The 24,010-nt window shown below is 34.3% G+C and overlaps 1 protein-coding gene across 5 annotated transcripts in view; it reads right to left on the minus strand.

The window, feature by feature from the left end:
• The window catches only part of tbc1d22a (TBC1 domain family, member 22a), a 218,954-nt gene that overhangs the window by 153,006 nt on the left and 41,938 nt on the right, over window positions 1-24,010 (minus strand). Inside the window, exons 5-8 of one of the 5 annotated variants that reach the window (XM_015352683.2) lie at window positions 22,262-22,332; window positions 5,915-6,043; window positions 1,211-1,273; window positions 322-387 (exon numbers count right to left, since the gene is read on the minus strand). In XM_015352683.2, coding sequence (XP_015208169.1) covers window positions 322-387; window positions 1,211-1,273; window positions 5,915-6,043; window positions 22,262-22,332 — 329 coding nt within the window. The remainder of the gene's footprint in view (window positions 1-321; window positions 388-1,210; window positions 1,274-5,914; window positions 6,044-22,261; window positions 22,333-24,010) is intronic. The other 4 variants (XM_006633433.3, XM_015352684.2, XM_015352685.2 and 1 more) reach the window with 4 other exon arrangements.

The following is a 24,010-nucleotide window of genomic DNA, read 5'->3' on the forward strand; positions in this document are numbered from 1 at the left end:
AACTAAGCAGTCTACCTTCTTAAAATGTTTTTAAAATGAGGCAGACAAGTCAGCGATTATCACTTTCAGCAGTTTCTAAAAACAGTACAAGAAGTGCGTATATTTTTACAGTCCCAATTAATGTGTAAACACTTCTTCAACAATTAAACAATTTCGCAGATCTTTAATCATATACTGTATTTCTGCACATGCATTTTATTCCTTCATTGGAAATTCTATTTCTATTCCTATTCCACATTCATTATATCCCCCCTTTTCCTGCAAAGCAACAAAAAAATTGAATAAAGCACTACTGGCCAATCAATTTGTTCATTCTCTCACCTCTTGCACAGAAGCTTGTTGAAAGAGAGGAATAAGAGGATTAGTTCTTGGAATGTCAATGTGAATCTGCGGATAAAGAAAGAAAACAGAAGCACAAGCCAAATTATTATGGGTTGGCACAGCCATTAAAGGAAATCGTTAGTTTCACAAGGCTTCAAGCCAAGGGCCACATACAGCAGTGCCATCTTCTCTTTCTTCCTCTCAAGAGAGAAGGGAAACTGCTGAAAACCATTCAAACAGCACACTTCCTGTTTGTACTGAATTGTGCTAAAGTGTACCAAGGTTTGACCAACATAATCCAACCTGATTATACTGTTCTTGTCATTTACAAGATAATACATCTATTGTGGTCTTGAGAAAGAAGGTCATAAGAATCAGGACAGAAGAACACAAACCAGTTCCAATTAAATTAGTCAGTTTATGACCTGATAAGCTTTTAAGCTTATAAGCTTTTTTACACAAACCCAACCCTCCATCCATTTTTTGTACAATTTGAGATTATTTCAGCTATTGATATATAGTTCTAAGAGTAGATTGCATTCTGGGGGATACTGTTTTTTGAAGTGAGGAAGATCATCTTCAATAAGTTCAATAACTATTGCATTATTGGAAACTTTTAATTTAGAATTGTATTGAGCAACTCTGTAATTAATAGGCAAAGTCTTGCCTTAGTAAGACAACTATATTGAGCAAATTACAAAGTACAAAGGTTTGTATGAATGGCACAGAAGGTGAGAACAGGTACAGACAGTTGGTAAAACCTGAAGAGACCTTCACCCAATTCAGCAAACACACAGCGCATATGGACATTGTCTTCAGATTGGTATAATGGGATTGATGGATGAAATAGTGGAAAGAATCAACATGTTTTCAATCCCTTATTTCTTACCTCTGTTACTTTAGGCTGAAGTATTAAACTCTCAGGGCTCATACGAGGAATATCTATGTGAATCTGATGGTTCAGAAAAACAGCAAAAAAACATACTTGAGAACTGCATTTTAATGTTTTCATGGTATAAGACATAAATTCTACATGTACAGAAGAAAGTTACACACCCACAAAGGCAAATGTAATAAAATGTAATATCAGTAAATTGTGAATGCTATATTTTAAACCCTATAAAATTGTATAATGTAGTTTAATTACAATCTAGATGTGGCGTACAGCAGCTTTTGCATTCAACCTGCTTTCATTTAAAGACATACTGTAAGAATATGCTTGTGCTCTTGAGCATGTTTCATGATCTTCTGCTAGACCTTGCAGTAACTGGGAAGGAAATCATTCAGGAACATGAGAAAGAAGGACTTAAAAGCCCTGGAATAAAAGTTAGGAAAGTCAGACCAAAACACTAAACAACTGACATTAACAGTCAGGGAGATCAAGCAAATCCAAGTTAAAATGAGACTGGGGGCAGAACAGAGCAAAGGGAAAACAGGAGACATACAGAACTGTTTAAAATTAGAAAAGAAAAATATGTCCTATTGCCAATAAAACAATTTGGTCTTAATTCTTGCTTATGAATCTAAAGATATTTTCTCACTGTCAAGCATGATAGTTATTTCCAATACAGTCCTAACAAATATTTCTCAGACTAAATATTTTAACAGACAGCTCCATCTGGTCTTAAGATTATATATTTGAATTCATTTAATTCAGACTGGAACACGTCAATGCATATTCATAAATCACACACTATACTGGCAGAAAGTGGCACAGATAAGGAGCAAGTATAAAATGCTTGTGTAATGTTCAGTTAAATGCAGAAATTAACACTTCACCTCAAACAAGGGTCTACTCAAGAAAAAAGGGTTAGAATCTTCTTTAACAAGAGCTATATAATGCAATCAAACAAAAGTATATTACATAAGTAAAACATAAAGAGCTTTTTTATATCAGTACTACGCATACAGTATGGAAAGTCTACCTTTATGGTTTTACGGGGTTCAGTTCCAACTTTTAAAGAATTTAAATATCTGACGGCTGTCATTAATTAGCTTGTTTTCAATAACCAGTGATTTATGTGAAAACATTATAATGTATATATGCTTTGCTTTGGATACAGCATAACTGAAAGTCTTTTTTCAAACTTGTGTATTTTTACAGTTTATTATTAGTACATCTCATCTTTTATATGTAATAACACTATGCTTAGTGTTAATTTAATGAGATGGCATTCATTTGAGCTGTACTTTTGAAGTCTGTAATAAGTAATAATAATAATAAGTCTTTATAGATGGCCTTTCACACTTTTCTTTTCAATCCCAGTCAGCCTCGAGTTAAAAAGGCAAGTACATCTACATTGCTATTTTAATCCCAGGATATTATAAAACAGGTTGAATGCACTTCTGCATGTATGCATTGCTGAAAAATTAAATTGGAAAGCCCGTTTGTTTCACTGAGATCACACTATTGCCAGCTCTAAATGAAGTACATAAAATTAAATTAAATTAAATGTAGTGACTGCACTAAATGAACCTTCTTTGGGAAAAAAAAACAATTACTTCTATCATTACTACTTCTTCGAATTGCATGAAAACAGTGGTATGAAAGGACCACTTCGGACCCGGTGAACCTGACGTCGAATTTTTCAAAGCAAAGCGAATGCAAGCAATGATGAAATGAGTGGTCAATTAAACTGGGGTCAGCCCAGAAACAATTCAGAAGAACCTAACAGCACAAATGAGAGAAGGCCATTTGGCTAGATTATTTTTGTTTTTCTGTAGCTTTGAATCCAAGGATCTCATCCCACCATTTTCTGAAAGATGACGGGATATCAGCTTCATCATCATCAGTGAGGAGTGTTTCAGGCTGCTACAATACTTTGTGTTAAGAAGTGCATCCTTTTTCCCCAGTATTAAATGGTCTTCAGCTTAGTTTCCATTTGTGTTTTACTGTTATTTCTGAAGAACCACATGTTTATGTTTGTCAGTGCATGTAAGTACCTTGTAACTTTCTCTGATGGAGACTAAAATACTTAGTTCTCTAAGGCTGTAAAAGCAAACAGACTATTGAATCCAGATCAGCATTACTGTTTTTTTTTTTATTGTGGTCAATCATAATTAATATTCAAAATATATCTAACTATGAAAGTTCACAATTTTAATATATAATAAATAAGTATTCATTTAATACATTCTGCACTATTATATCAGGACATCACTTTTGATTAAGCACAAATACAATTTAGGGTCATGGTGGCCTGGAGCCTATCCTGGGAAGCGTTAACTAAATATTATAACATTATTTTGTCCTTTATTTGTTTTGTTGTTTTATTTTGTATCTCTCTTACAGCTCTCCTCTGGATTCCAATCTCCTTTCATTCTAGTTTAAATGTATTTTTCAATATATTTTTCTGTAGATCCTTGCTTCAAGGCAACTGTTATTCATCTCATTCAGATATAATCCATTGTGTGTGTACAGATCACCTTTGACTAAAGGTTTTCAGTGGCAACATAACCTGAAGCACTCTCCAGCAATGATGTCCTCAACTGTATGTTTTGTTTACAGATTTTTACAGTTGTTCACATCCTCATGGTGCAGACTGGATTCTGTGGCTCTGATGAGATGGGATGCTCCGACTCTCCTTCCAGTGTTGAAATGAACTATGAGCAATCTTTTGAGAAAATACCACTCACTCTGGACACACAATCATTGACAAAGGCCAAAAGATGTTTCTTTTAGAAGATACTTTCTCCAATGTTTGTTCCTTTGAAGACCATAAACCTTGATCATTTGGTGGCCTAAATTGAATCCCACTCTGTGCCAAATGGTCAAATGAAGGTCCAATGCACATCCACTACCACCAATCAGATATATTAAAAAACTTGGGATTCCTGGGAAATCCATGGAGGGAACAGTAGTTTGCTTATTACCCTTCCTTTGGAATCCATGTGATAAAGATGGCATCTGATCATTTTCATTGACATGTGAGCATGTTTTGTAACCAATTATCACAATTCAACTTTTCAACCTTCAACTAGATAATGATGTCCAGAATGTGGATGAAAAGTTATTTTTATATTCAAGATAATTAAAAAATCAATGATGAATTATAGAGGAGAAATTTCACAATCACTTCTGTCAACGTATGGTTGATCAACTTCTCACCTTGAACAAAATTAATCTGTTCTTCAGAAAGGCTTGTTTGTGTCATTGTCACAGATTGAGTCACACTCTGGCCTGGATGTGTGCTCATGACTACCACTTATCATGTGACTGGAACATTCATGGGAACCCTGGAAATGTCTATATATTTATATGTATGCCCCCACAGTTAAATAATAATAAAGACTATAAAGAAATATTTTGAGGCACAGGACAAAAAACTTAAGAAAAATGAAACCACATAGATGATTTCATTATCTTTTTTCATTTGAACCACAAATGAACGAGTAGTTTCAGATAAAGAACTTATACAGTATTTTATATAGACAATGTCTTGTGTCTACATACAGACAGCACATTTATATACACACAAACATACACAACTCTGCCTGAACATAGCATGTCTTATTATGGCACTGGTTCCTATTTGATATCACTGTGTCTGACAGATGCTGCATCTTATTTTTTCCCCTAAAACGTTAATTTCAACAGTAATTTAGACTTCACTTAAATCACTATCCTGCTATTTCCTTATCCATTAATTTGCAGCTCAGAATATCTGCGATGTTCTAGGATGTTGTTTTGCTGATAATAATTTCATTGACCAGCAATACAATAGTTTTTCCAATCAAAAACTGAATAGGATTGGTATTCATATGTCATACATTATACTATGTTTGACCAATGTTTAACAAATGAACATAGGCCATTTGGACGTCTTGCTCGTTGATCTTATATCTGACATATATGATTAAGCACATATATTTATTATATTTGTCTTCTTTTCTGCAAGGCAAAGTGTATCCTTAATTTTTGTGGGATAGTACTGCAATATGAAAATACTTTAAAGAGTAAATTTACTTTGTTTTTTAGTGGTGTGTACATAAAAGCCCAGAATGTATGGGAAGTGTTGAATGTATTAAAATGTATATTCTCACAAGCAAAGCATTTGAATCTCAAGTGTACAGATAGAGTTGTAAATGTTCATTGTGCGCATATATATTTAAATATATGCATGTATATGTACTGTATATACAACTTAAAAGCAGAGAACAAAAAGTCATTTTCACAATTTATTATACCTTGAGAACAGGTATCAAGTCCCTTTGAAGAGCATATCTACAGTTCCTATGAACTCACAACCTCACACAGCCATTTTATTAGAGCTTTTCCATTTTTAAAATACCTTAAATAGACCGACAATTATAAATGGCCAGAAAACAGTTATTTGAAGGTTTTTAATACAAAATGTTGCTATTTTAATGAAAATATGAACATCTCAGAGCAGTCACAGAATATGCCCAAAATAAACCGAAGTACTTGAACTTCAAGTTTGCCTACAATTGGTCTCTTGCTCTCATTGTCAGCTGCCTTCTATACTCATTCTGCTACAAATTCAGGATTAAACACAAAGGGACTTAATACCACCTCTGTTTAAAATTAACAATGACAGTAACAGAAAGAATAACATTTAGATTGATGCCTTACCTGCCTATAAGTATCCTGATGGTGTTCATCGTTTCTAGAGTCATAGTACTGCTCAATGAAACCAAAATATTCTTGTCTTTTTCTCTGCAATGTGCTCTCTCTTCTTTCTGCATTTGCAGGAAGATACCCCTGCAGAAAAAAAGACTATCACACTTTGCAATAGAACCACAGGTTTCTTACATTTGGAATGAAGTATGACTGACAAATGGTTATTGTTTTAAAACAACTAATGTACTTTTGAACCTTAGTTTACAAACAAAAAGTTACAAAGAAATCATTCAGCTTGTTATTCTTGTTTGGTCGATAGCAGCTACAGTGAGTGAACCCAGTACGTCATTTTGCTGTTTCTTGAAGGATCCCACTAACAAAGCTTCAAACACACATTTGAGTAGTACATCTTCCTGGAAGTGCCTCCTATTTTCAGTCCTAAACATACCTAATTAATTCCCACTACTTCTTGAATGATAAATAGAATGTCTTTGCTGTTATCTGTGAAAGATACTGTATGTTAGAAGGGGCACTGGGAACATATCCAAAATATTGTCCTCAATCGTCATCATACACAGACAATGCTTAATAAATAGTGGATGAGGAAAGTATGCTTTCAAATGAATGGTTTTATTCTTAGAAATACATCTCAAGCACAATGAATTTCCACACACACTGTCACCACCATGAAGTTTCTACAATGGTTTTCTTGCCAGCACGAAGCACAGGAAAACATCTGGTTTACAGGTTGCAAAAAAGCAAGACTACCGACATATTTTGTGCAATTCTTTCCCCATGATTGTCACAGGTTGTGACTTTCCGGATATTAAGGTTCCGGAAATGTTACATTTACCAACGTGAGAAAGTACCCTTTCATTAATATAGGCCTAATATTTAGGGGTACATTTGAATGTTTCCCCCAGATGACCAATTGGAGTTAACCCCCCAAAAAAGAAGGCATTATATCTCAGGAACGAAAGCAGCTTGGAACAGCTCAAACGCAGCATTAACAAATGAGACTGGTCAGGTTCTGCTATGAAGTAGGGGGGCTGAGTGACATCACACTTCCAAAAAAAGGTGTTATATGTCAGGAACGAAAGCAGCTGGGAATTTACTTTCAATGGCACAAACCGGCACAAACATTGCACAAATGAATGAGAATGGTTCAGCTTCCCTACGACGTTGTAGAGAGGCTGAGTTATGTCACAACACTGAAAAAACAAGTTGCTATATCTCGGAAACAAAAGCAGCACAAACGCTACTTTCAATGGCACATACGTAGCACTAACAAATGAGGTATGTTGCATTGTTTGTGCTGTTTGTAGGGGGGCAACTTCACGGAGCTTAACTATCCTTTTTGATAATTCAATCATCATTCTCTGCCCAAATACTCCTTATGTACCATAGTATATTTACTTGGAAACCAATGCCCTTCTTATTGAGAAAGGGACACTTTCACCAGCAATTACAAAGGCAATTACACCATCATGTGCAGGTGACAGCCATCCTACTACATTGTATTTGACATACACTGACTGTATATTTCTATGATAGAAAAACAGGATAATTTCCAAAGCTCCTAAACTACAATGATGGTGTGCCTACAACATTTATTCATAATGTTTTAACCTTTAATTTAGTACGATAACTTAAGTGTTGTATTCATTTTTTGTGAATAAAAATATGTACACACACTGCTAGGTCTACAATGTGCTGTTATTAAACAAACTGGACTGTTCAGTGTTTGAATAATGGAAAAATTCTCAATATTCTATTACAGTCTGTATGTGAATTGATATGTCTTGCAGGAAACTGCAGTACTGTGGACATCTAGTGGTTTTAGGTTCAAAGAAGGTAGAGCAAGAGAGATGAGCATGAATGAAGAATTGCGCCAGTTACTTAGAAACAAGTAGTAAGTCTCTAGAGTATACATGATGAAACAGGATTCATCACAGTAGCTACTGTGGCTTTTCCACATCAGGAAACATGGCCTGCAATAATAACATCATCACATTTGTGTAATCATTGTTATTTATAAAATATAAAGTAATTTTGTTATGGCAAGTTTTATAACCACTTAAATTTTGGATCTGATCAGTTAAGTTTAGTCAAATATGTTCAAATAATACCATTTTTAATGCAAAGAGATTAAGATGATTGGTTTCCCATATACTACTCTATTATAGTAAGTTTTTCTATTATTGCAGATTTTACATTTTAAGATGGACAATGTCCTTATTTACTTTGTTTTGTGCCAATATTGAGTAGTGAATATGCTGCACTCAGCAACTGGAGTCAAAGGTTATGAAAAAAGACTCAGAGGCAAAATGTAAGGTATTTGTACTATATAACATCAGACAGGGACTGCATGTGTCAGAAAACAGGCAAGTTATCAATACATGTCATGTGTTATCAATTTAAGTAGATAGATTTTTCATAAAAAGTACACAATGCTTAGAAAATTCCTATCGCATCATTCCATTTCTTAAGGTATCAAATCTAGGGTTATAAATATATTCTAAAGCAATGCTGAAGGGACTTCAGTAGCCCTGTGCAAATGTATTTATCAAAGGTTTTGGTTTTCATTTACCACAAATTGCTTCAGTTAACAAAATCACCAAAAAATAAAAAAGAACATTGTTTTCATATGTAGACAGGTTATAGAATATCAAAATATTACACAAATAATTACAATAATAAAAACTCAGTTCTTGTAAATGTCTCCTGTGTTACCTACCACAGCAACATTTGGTGTTCTGGGTAAACATTTACCTTTTCATCACATTATCATTTTAATAGGGAAGAGAATGGTTTGGTCTGATATTAAACACGCATTGTATTCCAGTAGAATTACATTATGCAGAAACTAAAAAAAAATAATCGCCCCAATAACAAAAAGAAAAATTGTTCTGTTGGAGATTAGCACTGGTGCTTAATGTGTGTAATGAGATAAGTATTTCTGGTATTGTGTTGAAGAGATCCCCCGCTGCTTAAATCCCCTTAAAATTCACATCTTGCATGGAAGAGAACACTTGCATAAATAAAGGATTTGGTTTGTAAAAATATAATTTTGCTTTTTATGATACTGACTTCTTTATCTTTTACACAACTAAATCCCCACATTACATATTTCTACATATATTCTGTTATGATGAGTTCCTTTTGCATTACACACAAGATAAAAAAATACTATTTGTTTTCAGTAGCAACTGAACTAGTTCTTTATTACACCATAAATCAACACTCACAATATCCTTCATTACCTTATAGTATTACTTTAATATTATCTAATAGTATAGCAAAGATGTGCTAAAGAATGTCAATTTTTCTGCAAGTGCTTTAGGTTAACTTTCCCATATACGAATGCACAAGAAGTCAAGTTAAGCCAATGCTCTAAAAAGGCATCCAAGCACTCACAAAAACATCAATATCAACTCAGTACTTTAATCGCCACCAGAAATATCAATCGGCTCAACACCTACTCAACCAGCTTACACTTTCTCACTGATTAGACAAGAAACACAGGAGGCTGCTGGCAGGGTCTGCCAAGTCAGGCAAACAGGTGAATTGCTGGCACAAGCTCTTTGTCCTCAAGGGAGTTAAGACTGGCAGACAGACAGTATCCACCTGTGAACTGATCTAAATCATCTTGTAGGTGAGATTTACAACTGATTGTTTGTTATGCAGGTTCATTCAAAAAGTTTTGTTGTCGTTTCCCCAGTGGCTAACGATTCATGTTTTTTTCCAGTGAAATCAACAATCCTACAAGATTTCATTTCATATCCATAAGAACCCCATATCAACCTCTTTGCAGTAACCAATGTTCACATTCATTCATATCCTCAAAGTTTTTCAAAGAAAAAGATTTTTTACAGATGCAATTCATTACTCTTTGTCTTTAAATTGTTTTCCCCAGTATCTAGAAGATTAGAACTATGCATTTAGAGAAACGTTTAATTTATAAGAACTTAATTTATTTTTGTAATCTTTCTGAATTTCTATTACTGCTTCTAATATAACCAGTGAATACCATGAGAATCAGTAAATACTTAGCCTACATTATTGTAAGATTATAAAAATACATGACCTCCTCAGCTTTTAAGATCACTTTTGCTAAAATGCAAAGAAACTCTGCTGACTAACTCTAAAACACCATTCTGACAGTTGTGAAGACAGCTCTCTACCACAGTGATTACTGAAGAGAGTGGTTTAATTAAAGGTAGCTCTGTGTTTCTTTTTTTGCATTATTAAACACTCTTTACTCGAGATGCCATTTTGCTTCCATATGCCAACAAAATTAAGCCAGACAACTTAATGCCAGTATTCTCTTTGGCTACAAAGCACACAAAGGTAATTTTAGCTCTGACTGCTTTCTACTATATGTACATTGCCCCAAGTTTAAAAAAAATAAGTGATTCAAGTATTTTGTATTATTTGAATATATTATATATCAAATTTTAAACAGTTTTATTTTTTATTAGTTGCATGGCTGAATTTCAAGAAATGGATAACTTTCAAGTCATAATGAACTGAGATTGGATCAGTAAAGGATTTGAAATCAATACTTAAAAGTAAATTCCTTATCTACATCATATATAATTAGAATGCCTACATATGCACACTTCACTGTACTAATATACGTTTATTTTACATCTTTCCCTAAAATAAAATCATATAAATATATAAACAAATATTCTTTATTTTATTTCACTTGATGTTTGTTTAGATCTTTTCATAAAACATGTGTTATGTTAAGTAATATAAGCAGATAATGCTATGTTTATTTCCTATTATTTTCATTTAGCATTACTACATCTACTATTTGATTTGATTAAGGTCCGTGAAGTGAATCAAGTTCTTAAATTTGTAACATTTGTAGAACTTTTTAATTGTGCTCTGAAAATCCTTAGCAGATGTCTGTACCATAAAAAGAAAGTCTCATGATAAAATAATTGATTACAGGAAAATTTACTGCCGCAGAAGTCCATTAATCACCAAACCTACAACCCATGTGTGCCCATTTTTTATTCTTTTTTGTAGACAGTTTCTACAACAAGATGTATGTTAGCAATGCCATCCCCTTTAAACCAGAAATAAGTGCTATTAGCATATGTCAGTGTAATTAAGCTTAATTGATAATGTACTTTGTAGGTTTTAGATATTGGTCGATGAATGTGCATAACAAGAAGATGATCATATTTTGATGAATGATATAGCAGACCAAAGTAAAATTCCACAAAAGTTGTAATAAAACATTGACAGAAAAGAAGTTATTAGTTGGGTTCTCTATTTTTCAGGCTAGCTGCCAACCATTCTAAATCCAGCTGATGTCTGCTATGCAGATATAACATAAAGCAATCAATACACAGGTTTGTAGAAAATGAATGCAGACATACTAGAATTAAACATAATATTGACCTCCAAACTTACAAATTAATTTAATTGCAAATTCAGCACAGTCAATATATCATCGGGCTTTTCATAAAATACATTTAACTTAGATCATATTTTTAAAATTGTGAAACAGACGAGTAAAGAAGACAGACTGTAGGATTGTAATGTAAAAAAGACGTCGTATTTTTGGAAGGACTTTATGTGTTATACTGCGCACCAAAATAACTTATCACTATATGCATGTTTAAAAAAATAAAAGTATGAAGATTTATTAAATATATTTACTGTATTAACTGTTTTTGGCTGGACTTTGATTTTTCGATCAGTCATGACTGGCCATGATAAACTAAAGTGACTATTGGTATTGTATTACCACAAAATCGCCACATTAGTGAGAGAGCTGATTTAGCACAGGTAATTTAATGTGTTGAATGTAAAAAGAGATGAAAAGAAAGAAAAACACAAAAAGGAACCAATATGCCTTGTTTTTTAACAGGATAACACCTTAGAACTAGCAATGCAGCCAAGTCCTCTTTAGTGAGGTTTTAGAACACCTTGATACCATAGGAGTCGGTCAGCATAGTGTAGACATGCAAAGGTTCTTACCAGGATGGAATGGCCTGGTAATGCCTGGTTACTACAGAACTCGTTATATAACTGAGAGCAACCTGCGTCCATTGCATTACATTGATTAAGTCCTTTCATGTGGGCTCATTCTGACATTTTAGCATTTCTTCTGAACAACGTGTGCAATCATTCTGCATGTACAGTATAATCGATGGCTTTCTGAGGAGATGAGAATAAGACAGTTAAGCTGGATGCCCTAATTTCCAGACATGAGCCCCACTGAATGTTTACGGATGGGTTCTGATGATGTGAGGCATCACTATTTCAGAATCCAGTGAACGGGCACTTGCTTGTTCTTGTCCAGAATCTGTAAAAGGAATGGAACAGAATTCCACAAGACCCCTTTTGCAACATGATGAAAAGTAAGTCATGCAGATGAATGGCTTATACTGTTTCCAATAGCTGCCATGTTCTTTAATCATTGGATTTCAGATTGTTCATGACAAATTTTAACCATTTTACCTGTCAGGTCTGTTTAATGGGAAACACAATGGCACACCAGTAAGCACTGCTGTTTCTCAGCACTAGGGCCCGGGGTTTAATTCTTGGGGTGCTACTCCATGGAAGCCGTACGTATTCCCAATGTTCACCTTGGTTTCCTCTGGGTGCTGCAGTTTCCTCTCACAATCTAAAAACATACTGGTAGGTTGTTTGGCTTCTTGAAAACTGGCCCTGGTGTGTGTTTGTGTCCGTATGCACCCTGCAATGGACTGGGTGCTTCCTGCCTTGTGGCCGTTGCTTGCTGGGATAGACCCCAGCTCTCCCACGAGCATGTTCTGCAGTGGTTCTTAACCTGCAGCCCACCACACACGAAAGTGTGGCCGGCAACGTCTGACCCCTTTTTTATAAATTACATTTGTTTGCAGTCAGTCCCATCGATAAAAAAAATAATAAAAAATTTAAATAGATAAGCCTCGCAGTCCCGCTAAGAGAGTGTTCTAGACACATAAAACAGTTTCTGAACATATTCGCTGGCGATCAGATTAATTTTCATTAACCTTTAATTTCATTAAAGTGCTGCACGTAGGCAATAACGCACCTTACTAGAAGACACTTTCATATTGCCTTCACCAACATACGTCTGAGTGCAAACAATAGCCCGCTAACAGCAGGGTTGCCTAGCCTAGTAGCCTGCTAGTTCATATTAAAAAAAAAAGAAAAATGGCTAAGTTTGTTGTAAGGGGTAAAAAACAACATGGGTCAGAGGAAGAAAATGTCAATGGAACAAATACAAAGAAACGTGCAAACAGCAAAAAGTATCGGAGCCAGCAATGAGGGTAGTAGAGTACTGGCAAAATGGAGGAACAAACTGGGCATGACTCATAGAGATGGGCAGCCTTTCTGTTTGCTTTGTAATACAATTATTGACACTAGCAAAACGCAATGTAAAAAAAGACCTTTTGAAACTACTCACAAGAATTTTGACAAGCAATACCCACGTGATTCAAGTGACAGGTCTCTCAAGATACATAATCTCAGAAAAACCGCTATGGCCGAGCAGAAAATAATGCGAGCTCCTTTAAAAGAGTCCCAGGCGGTGACGCTAGCCATGTTCAAAATTTCATGGCTACTCGCTAAACACGGCAAACTAGTCAGTGATGGTGAACTAGTAAAGAACTGTTTTATTTTATCACAATGTCTCTTTGAGGACTTGAGCAACAAGAGCGAGATAATATGCAGGATCAAAAAGTTTACAGCTAAGCAATGACAGTTACGCGATGAATTGCAGAAATGTCTGAAAACTTGACAGCACAGTAAAGGCTAAAGTAGCTGCTGCTTCTGCTCTGAGTGTAGCTGCAGACAAATCTATGGATATTAGGGATGTGGCTCAGCTTTGCATTTCGGTCAGATGTGTGATTTCGGAAATGTTTGAAATTATTGAAGATTTACAGTCATTAATGACCACAAAGATGGTTTTGGGTTCAACAACCAATAGAAAAGTCCTTTGCTTCAGTCTAAGTAATGTTTAAAATCTCAAACAAGGCAAAGCTTTTTATCAACTCCTTCTCCCAGCTGTTGCAGACAGTGAGGCAATTTGTCAAATATACACACCATCAATATTAGCTAAATGGGAAACTTTGGTTAATTGCCTGTGTAGAGTTGTCCTTCACCACATACTTTGTAGCAGTTTTACTGGACTAAGCAGACAAAGCAGAGATGATGCTAGCTAATACTTGTAAAACAAAATATCGAAAAGATTTCTTTTGTTCCTGAATGTGACAAAAAATGCAAAAAAAATTATATTCATATAAGGGTACACGGTAAATAATTCATGATTCAAAATTCAATTCCTTTTGAAATTCCATGCACAGGTTAAAAAGTATAACTAAATCTGTTTGAAGGCAATTTAATATACAAGAACAATCACAATCATAATAATTTCCTATGAATGCACTATACTTTTAGACTGCAATTACAAGAAGATTCCTAATCTTCAATAATATATGTTAAAGGGTAATATGTTTGCTTTAAAAAAAAATTCAAGAAATATGTTCTCTTGAATTTCACAAGATGTGCAAAACTGAACCCTTTTCTAAATTTAATATATAGAGGAAAAAGCACAATTATTTTTAAACAAAAAAAATCACAATATTATTTTGTTAAATGAGATAGCTGTCTGGTGAATTGTTTTATATACACATAATGCAATATATTATAGCATTAAATTGTCTTATTTGGCATGTATCTGTGCTGTTTCAATATTTTTGTTAACTAATTATCATCTGTATCTTTTGTTGCATCGTATTGCTCTAAATGCATCTGTCTATATATATATACTATTAAATATTTGGTGAGGAACTGCAAGAAAGTAGGGAATATGAGTTCTCACAAACATGGCTACAAGCAGGATCTTCAAAAGAGTATAAATTAAGGAGTCTCCTTAAGTAAACAAAATAACTATATTTTAAGAATTGTACATCAATATCTGATGAGGTGCACTGCACCTTCACAAGAAAGAGCTTACCACAATATTTTTTACGGTGCAGATCAAATTCAATTCACACAATTTTATTAAAGGATAAATCTCAACTGAAGAACAATAAGTAATTATTTTAAAAAAATCAAATTATGTGCATTGCACCATACTTTCAGAGCTTGCCTTTTTTAGTGAGCATTTATCAGTCCTGAGGTTTGGTCTAACAAGAACTTCCAAGCTTGTATTTCAAAGCCTCTACAGAAACAAGCTGTGACTGTGAGAAAAAGGTCATGTTTCTTTCATGTCACCAAAGACTTTGTTATCACTTGCCTTCTCAGCTGGTTGAAAAATAAAAAATCTATTCCTGTATCATCTCAGGTTCCTGCCAAGACATTTATTTGCACTTTTACATTTGTTATAATTTGGAAGTGTTATTATAAAAAACATTTTAATTAGTTTTGCCATTTTTGTGCACATTATGCACAATTGCAGATTCGACAACTCTTCTTCTCCAACTGTAAAGTTGAAATGTAGAGTTAGATTATTTGCAAATTAATGCAATTAATAAAGACTAGGTAATATATCAAGAAAGGGTGCATCAATATGAGGAAGACGGCATCAATATACGTCACGAAAAGTTATGAAATTTACCTCACAGCTGATTGAGAGCTACTTTAAGGATGTAAGAGCCCATCAGAAAGAGGGAAATAGAAAACAGGATTTTTTGCTTCCCAACAAATTTTGATCTGTATGGCATATACCGTATATCATCAAATTCTAGTAGGAAAGATAATGATTATGGCATTATCTATACAGAATTTTAAAAGTCTGAGGTTAGGGTCTTGAGAATTGAAATGTAAAAGCCAACCAAGCAGAGTTCTCAGGCTAAGCCCCCTAAGCAGTGTAAATCTCTAAATCCAAAATAGTGTCTCTTTACATCTCACTAATAGATGCTGAACTATGGTGAACCAGCAATCTTAGTTTTTTTTTTTGGTTTCTTAAAACGAGCAGTTTAGAGAATCAATTTTTCAGGGTAAATTAAATCTTTATTTTCTATAAGGAACTGACAGGCAAAAATGATTTCTACTTAGGGGACTTTAAAACTATGATACTGGTGTGGATTTGTGTAGTCAGCAGGTTGGTGAAATTGATTGAGCATTACAATAGCTGTTTTGCTGCTGAAAAACACTGATACAGCAGCATCCTTTATCTAAGTAAGCTGGCAAGTATCTTTCTTGTATATGGGGTGAGTTTTAGTGCCTTAAAATTGTGCCTCAGAACGTTTAATGTAAACCATCCTTACCTTATATATAAAAGTAAAGCCGCAATGTCCCAACAATGATAGACAAGGGAGCAGTAAGCAAATGAAGGTCAGACAGGTGTATCAAACTTTCAAGTCTTAACTTCAGGAACAGTTCCTTAAGCTGACAGCTCTAAAATAAATTAAAGCTCTCCTCTGGCTCCTTCTTTCATTAAGGTCTGACATTTCTATTTATCAGAGCATGATCTCACTATGATACAGACCCCTGGGCTCTGCAAAGGCTGACACTGGAGACCCGCCTGTCTTCCTACGTTGTGGCTCCCCAGCATCGACTCACAAGGTGCCTCTTAATTGCTACATCTAACTTCACAGCTGTACTAACACAAACTGTAATTTATCAGATAACATTACTGGAAATTCATCATTCAAATGATGCAGACAGGAAACCTTCAAAAGCGCCACATATGGTGCACTATTTATCAGACATGCTTGAGATATTCTGAAATGTCCATGGTACAAAACTAAGCTCTTTTTTCAAAAGGTAGGTGACCTGAACTAATGTTCTAATCTTAAACTTCAAAACTGAGCAAACTTCAGGCTTAAAATACACTTTAAAAAGAAAAAAACTGTAAAATGAAAAACTGCAGAAGTTACATGTGAAATTCATTTTAACAGCAATCAACTGTAAAATTCTTTCTAAAGAAACTGCCTCTCCATTAACAACATTAAAAATTCACAAGCATAAGAATAATTATTTTTGTCTTAAATTTACCATGCAGTGCCTTAAGAGATATATGAGCTAAAAGGTCAAATTTGTTTTTATCGTGTTTTATAGATAAATCACTTATAAACTTTGAGACTGCAGGTATATAATGAGTTTTGCACTTCCAAAAGGGTTAAATAGCATCCCCTCATACATAACCGTCCAGATCTATTCATACCCACAATGGAATAAAATGGGAACAAAAAACATCATACAGCAAAGTGAGTTAAAGATTGGAGAATGTGTCTCTCAATAATGTTATAATGTAACCATAACCACATTACACGGAGCTTTTATTTTATATTCATATGTGTCAGTTTATCAAATCCAGTTCAATTTAAATTTGCACCACACATAGTCATACTTGTCACCAATCACTGAATTTTCAGAAAATAAGAGGATTTGTTCTTCTTCAAATAAAATTTGACAAAAACACATCTGCAATTACATTCTGCTCTTGGGAACGTGCAGATACAGATGGGAACAGAACTGCATAGAGGCTTCCAAAAGGTTTCCATAGAAGCTTCCTGTTTACCGAAGATATAAATGTAAGTAATACACGGAAGACATTCAGTAGTAGCAGCATCATCATAGTGAAGGTCACAGACGTCTCTGAAGACTACAGGCAAATTGTCATTGAACTCTACAAGCTGGAGGATGGCTATGAAAGAATTCACAGAAAAAAGAACTGAATCTACCACTTTATACTATAGTGTCCATTTTAAAAGCCAATGACATAGTGGCAACCTTGCTGGGAATGGTGATACTACCACAAGCTGTAGAACAAGTGCTTTGAGAGGCACCTCCAAAAGTTATAAATCCAAAAGGAGCACCTAAAGATCTCCGACACGCGGCACTTTGGGATAATTCCACCTATCCCTTTTTTGACCTGTCATTCAATTCAAGGTTGAGGGGGAGCCAAAGTTCAGTAACCAATGGTACAAGGCTGACAGAGATGCAGACAAACATACACACCATGGCCAATTTTTCCAGAAGCCAACATACCTACAAGTATGTTTTCGAATTGTGGGAGGAAACCAGAACACCCGGAGGAAACTCACACAAACATGGGGGGAACATACAAACTCCACAGAGGTAGTAGTCCAGGTCTGCAATTGAACCCAGCCTTGCGAAGCAGCAATGACAACCACTGTGCCCCACACTTCAGGAAACAAAGAGCTGGAAACTGTCATTCAAAGTCACCTGCATTAATGTGGTTTGTACATCTGTGTTAGAAAGAAAGAAGTCTTTCTGAGGGTCTGAATGTCAATCAAAACAACGTCTTAAGGTCAGATTAAATGAAAGTTGAACGAATTGGGAATGAGAATGGTTTTCCACAAAAAATATGAAACTCGTGTTGAGAAAATGTGAGAAATGCCTTTTGCTTTTGCCTTTACAGGTCCTGGAGCTCTTGTCAAGATAAGGGAAATCATGAACTCCAGTACAAACCAGGATATTTTGACCTGACTCTATCTGCCAGGAAGTTCAAGTTTGGTCAGAAATGGACATTCCAACATGCCAAGGATCTACAGCATACATCCGAATTAACAATGGACTGGTTAGCTGCACACAAAATAAATGTTCACAAATGACCATCTCAATCTCCAGACCTCAACCTAATAGAACATTTGTGATTCAAACTCAAGATGTCAGTTCAATAAAGGAATCCAAAAGGTATAAAGGTGCTATTAAGATTACTGTATAACATTTTCAGTTATTTTAAGCAAGAAACATTTTTTTCTGATTTTGATGTTTATTGCTCCTACTTCATTGGCTTATAAATATATTTGGGGGGCACTATACATGCAAAGAACCTTGGGATTCTTTGGGATGACAAGTGCTGTACAAATGGAAACTATTTATATTGCTTAATACATTTTGAATTGCTTCATGGCAATAAATGTAGACTGCAAACATGTTTTACTTAATGTCATACTGTACATACATTATTAACTGTATGTACAATACATTAACCAGTCAAGATTTCTGAGTTTCCCTGTGTTTTTCATCCAAACCATACTTAACTCTGTATATGCTTATTATGACTTGAATGACAATGATCTGAATGTGCACTCTGAATGTGTTCATTTTCATTTTTTTTAAACATGTCAATATTATGATAAAAAGGAACAATACAGAAAGGACATCTCTATGATAGATCAATTCACAAAAAAATGAAAAAAATAACACCCTTGCCTTAATGTAAGACATGGTTTTCAGTAGTCAACAGCTATATAAAAAAACACAGAAGTTCATGCCCAAATGGGTACCCTCATAAATTCCTTGTACCTTTATCTTCAACACCACTTTCCATCTGGCTACTTTCACCCAAACAAACAAATTAAGTGTGTATTAAACCCCAAAAAAAATGTTTTAGAACAAAAAAGCCTTCTGGGACATTATCTACAACAAAGTGAACTCAATTCATTCAGACCTAAATGAGACAGAAATGATTTACAGCCATTCCTATCTGTGCCAGAGCCTAATCTAGCAGTGGATACCCTGAAAGACCCTACATTTTACCTCATGCTCATTCCTCTTGGCATAATTATTCATCATATAAGTTAATGCTTTATCCAATTACCCTAAATGAATTCAGGAGCAGTACCAAGACAAAATAAGAAGTGTTCTAATTAAATACTCAAAACTACTTTTGTAGTAGTAGTTTTATCGTACTTTTCTTAACTCATCAATAGCTATCCATCATAAAGATAAATGTTTTTTGCACATACATAAATCTAGGTACCTTCGTAATGTGAGCATAAATCAATTTTTAAGAAACTATGAGGTGAAAACAAAAGGCAGAAAACAAACAATAGTCAATATAAAGTTTATATAATTTATATAATTATAATTAATAGTTAATACAGTTAAAAGTAATATGAGGGTCCTACCAGAAAATGAGAGCAAAATTATTTTTGTAAGCTATATCTTCTCTAGTAAATAGGGAACAGTTCACCTCAGAGCTCAGAAATCATAAGATAAAAGATTTCATTATTTCTAGAGAAGGTTTAATCTCTTCTATATTCCCATAGAGGTGTTTTAAAATGCATGAATGTGTACACTTTTTGTCTTCTATAAATGACTGCTTAACTCTTGTCCAGTGGTTTTTCACTTAACCTAATTAATAAAATCTGCAAATTCCCACAGAATTATTCTAGCCATCCAAATTCCCAATGCAATACCAAATTTCATCACTAGGAATTTAACCAGCTGAGCTGTAGATACATTAAAGCTAATTAGCAAGAAAGTATTTTACCATCAGAAAACAGCCTTGTTCTGTAATAAACACTAAATATTCCCTGTTGATTTAGATCTGAAAGACGAAAGAAAACTGTCTCGGCTACAGTCTTTGAAATACACTGCAGTGCCAAACTGCTGTTGTATGCAAAGCTCTGAACAGTAAATTGAGGTTAAATGCATAAGGAATCACTGATCCACAGGCTTTTTGAATTCTCTAGAGGAAACGCTATTTAGAATGATTTAGTCCCAATTAAGTGCACAACTTTTTTTTCATCCCAAGACAGACACCACAGCATATTTAAGCACTGGAACAAAAAAAACTAAGACATTTCTGCTGTTCCTTTTGTTAGCACCACTAATCACTGCCGGGAAGGAGTAAATGAAACTACTCAAGTTTTTTTTTGTTGAACCAGTAAGACTGTAGGTAAACAACTGTAGGTAAACAGTTCTATTTTTTGTATGTCTATGGAATCTACATAGAATCTTGGCACAAAGATTTCAAGGTTTCACCAACATTCAGTCATTTGTGTCCAAACATTGTCAGAAGTGACAATAAATCATACGCATTACTCTAGGCACTAGGTTTTCTTCAATGCTAGAACTGATTAATTTCAACTAAATTACAGAATTTTAATGATCCTCTGCTAATGTATTCCTATACAAAACAACACAAGATATTCAAGGGAAATACATCTCTAAACCACTACACAAGAGTAGGGAAGGTGAAAAACCAGAATGTTGGTAATACAACAACTTATTGTGCACTGCAACAGTACTTCTTCTGTAGTACACAAGAATTGAAAGTGCTTAATAAAAAAGGTTCAGTGAACCTACAACAGGATTGTAATAGAAATCCCCTCCGGGAAACAAAAAAGCCATTTTTGAGTGGGCTCACCAAAGGAACATCAGGAAAGACAAATGCTGATAACCAGCACAAAAATTTTAATGACTCCTACAACGGCAATGGCAGTGTTTAGCTGCCGTGTTACAGCACTGAATAAGAATTTCATGTCCAAAAGAAACTGCATACCTCCTTGTAAATCATAAATATGCTGAATAGACTAATTCTGTTTGTGAGGGGCAATATCATTTCAAAATTTTGCTCATAATTAAATATTGTTAAAAAAAAGTAGTTAATAAAAAATAGGTCTAAATATTCTGAATACAAAATTGTTTTCATGAAGTCTCCCATCGCAGTCCTTCCATCCATTACTGACCTTTAGAAAATCAAGAAGAATTAAGCTAAAGGCTGATTAGCAAATCAGTTGAAATGTTTGCATTTACACCCTTAAGTACAGAATCTTCAGTGGTTACTTAAAGATGTTTTATTATTTCGCTAAGCTCTTTGAGAAGTCACCTTTAAAGGTGCTATATAAAATAAAGTTTATTATATTATTATTTCAGATAGTCCAATTTGTTTGCAATGTCATGATTGCTAAAAAAATCCCTTATAAATCACTTTACAGGTGAAAAAAAACATTACAAATCAGGTAGTTATCCAATACTATAAATTATGGGGATTAATATGTTTAATACTAAAAATACAATTTTAAACAAACAAAAATTAAAACAATTTAAACCACACATTTTAAACCCACTATTTTTTTCCTGTTCCAAATATATTTTATACCTTTACATAAATACATTCTAGGCTACGACACACGCAAATGCAAAAAAAAAAATGTGTTCAAATTTTATCCACAGGTAATATGCCAAACAGAGAGATATCCTACCTTCTAACAAATGATATAGTGTATTTATTACACACTGCTGTAAAGTGTACAACTTTTAAACGTGTAGTACAATAAATCTATGAAAGAAGGGAATTTGTACTGTATCATCTATTGAAGCTATGCGACCAGGAAAGAAAGTGCTTGGTTTAGACGATCGCGAACAAGTGAGTTTGAATGTTGAATGCTTGAAAATTAGTAGAGTGTGAACTGCAGATCTCATTTTACTTAACAGGAAATACACAGAGGTGGATATATGTTTTCCTAATTACTGAACGGTATGTGAAATGTCTCCAAAGCTTTGTCATGCTTTTAAATACAAATACAAATGAATGTAATTTGGACATGTGAAATAGAAAATCTTCAAGAGCATTTCCACCAAAGTCTACTACTAAATCGTTTACAAAAATGTCTAGTCACTTACGGAAAGTAGTTTCCATGTTATTGGGCGAACTTGTCTTGGAATCCCAGACCAGCTTAATTTCCTAAGTTCATCTGAAAAAAAAAAGAAAAGGGCAATTAATTACATAATAAAATTGTTAAAAAAACTCACTATTGACATACTGAAACATAGTTGTAAAAAACAGTTTACTACCTTCTCCAATTAAGCTTGGCATTGTGCCCTGCAGCTAGACGGTCTCTAAATAGTATCACTGGTGGTCCTAACCTCTATCATTATAAATGTCATAATAGTTTTGCCTTTCATCTGTATTTTTAAAAGTGAACTAAAATAATCTTCACTTAGAAATGCACTATTACCCTTGATTCTATAAAAATGCTCACTTATATGATACAGTATAAAACATATTTAAATATGTACTAATATTTTCTTTTTTAGAAAGATTAACTAAACTCTAACCTAACCATCCATGCAGGGTGCCGAACCTGTGTATGATATTCAATCTTAAAAACGTATTTTCAATTTTTGCTTATGCTATATTACAGTAAGTCTGAAAAAGCATATATTAAGTACATTTCTGTAGAAAGATAATTTTTTGGTGTTAATATAATAGGATCTCCACATTCTAAACATCTAACCAGCACAAATATCCCCATGGTTTATAATAACTCACCCCTTATTTAAATTTCCCATAACATATTAACTATACATTAAATCACCATTAAACATGCGTAACTTCCAAATAGATGACATTTTATATTTATCACAAATAAAAGATTAAAATAATTAATGTAATTTAACGAATCCTCTGGCCACCACAGTGTTTTCAGAGGAGAAACACATCAGTGAGAAGGGATATAGGCTAGAAGAAGTCTTCAACGGAGATGAAACAGGCTTGATTTGGAAGAAAATATATCTTTCAGACCTGCATTTCAAAGGCAGACAAGGCAAAATCCAGGTTTTAAGGTGAGCAGAGTAATGCTACATCTGTGCAGCTGGTCACTTGATAAAGCTAGCCTTACAGTTCCAGTCTACAAACTGCAGGGCATCACACAGCAAGAATAAGAACTTCTAGCCCATTTATTGTCAATCAAATTAGAAGCCTTGGGAGAGCATGCAAACCTTTCTGCACTTGTTCCATAAGTGCTCTTTACTCAGAGATGGGTAGGACCAGGTTCCCTCACTAGCGCAAAAACTAGCGCTTGAGATTTGAAATTCGCCTCGCAGCTTCACAGCCTCACAGCTCAGTCCCACAAAAAAAGTATTTTTCACATCGCCGCCCAACTCTATTCCAATTACCTTCACTCATGAATAGTTAAATCTGTGAATGTTAAAACCACAAATGTTTAAACCCTGTGTGCTTAGGAAATTATTAAAGCCTCTTATTTTCATATCACACATTATATAATTTACTCAATTATCCTTCATGGTTTCTTACCTAGCAGACTTTTCATTTCAGGTGGGTCATAACTCTAACCCATATACTGTACCTATTGCACCTTAAAAATGTATAAGCTGGTAGCTTTCTGTCTACCAAAGACTGTGTGCTCCTATCAAAAGGAAAGCTGGTTAGGAAATTGTATTTGGCACCTGGGTTAAGTTTAAATATTCTACAACATCAACAAATTAGAACACTGCTTGTTCAAACTCGGAGCAATGCAAAGTATAGGAATGTTTTATCTTAAAGGAGCCAAATCACACCTAATGCAAACTCTCCCATCTATTACTGACTAGGTTGAAATGGGTAAACAACGAAACTGTAACAAGTGTTAT

This window comes from Lepisosteus oculatus, chromosome 7 (assembly GCF_040954835.1).
Source record: "Lepisosteus oculatus isolate fLepOcu1 chromosome 7, fLepOcu1.hap2, whole genome shotgun sequence".
Taxonomy (NCBI): domain Eukaryota; kingdom Metazoa; phylum Chordata; class Actinopteri; order Semionotiformes; family Lepisosteidae; genus Lepisosteus; species Lepisosteus oculatus.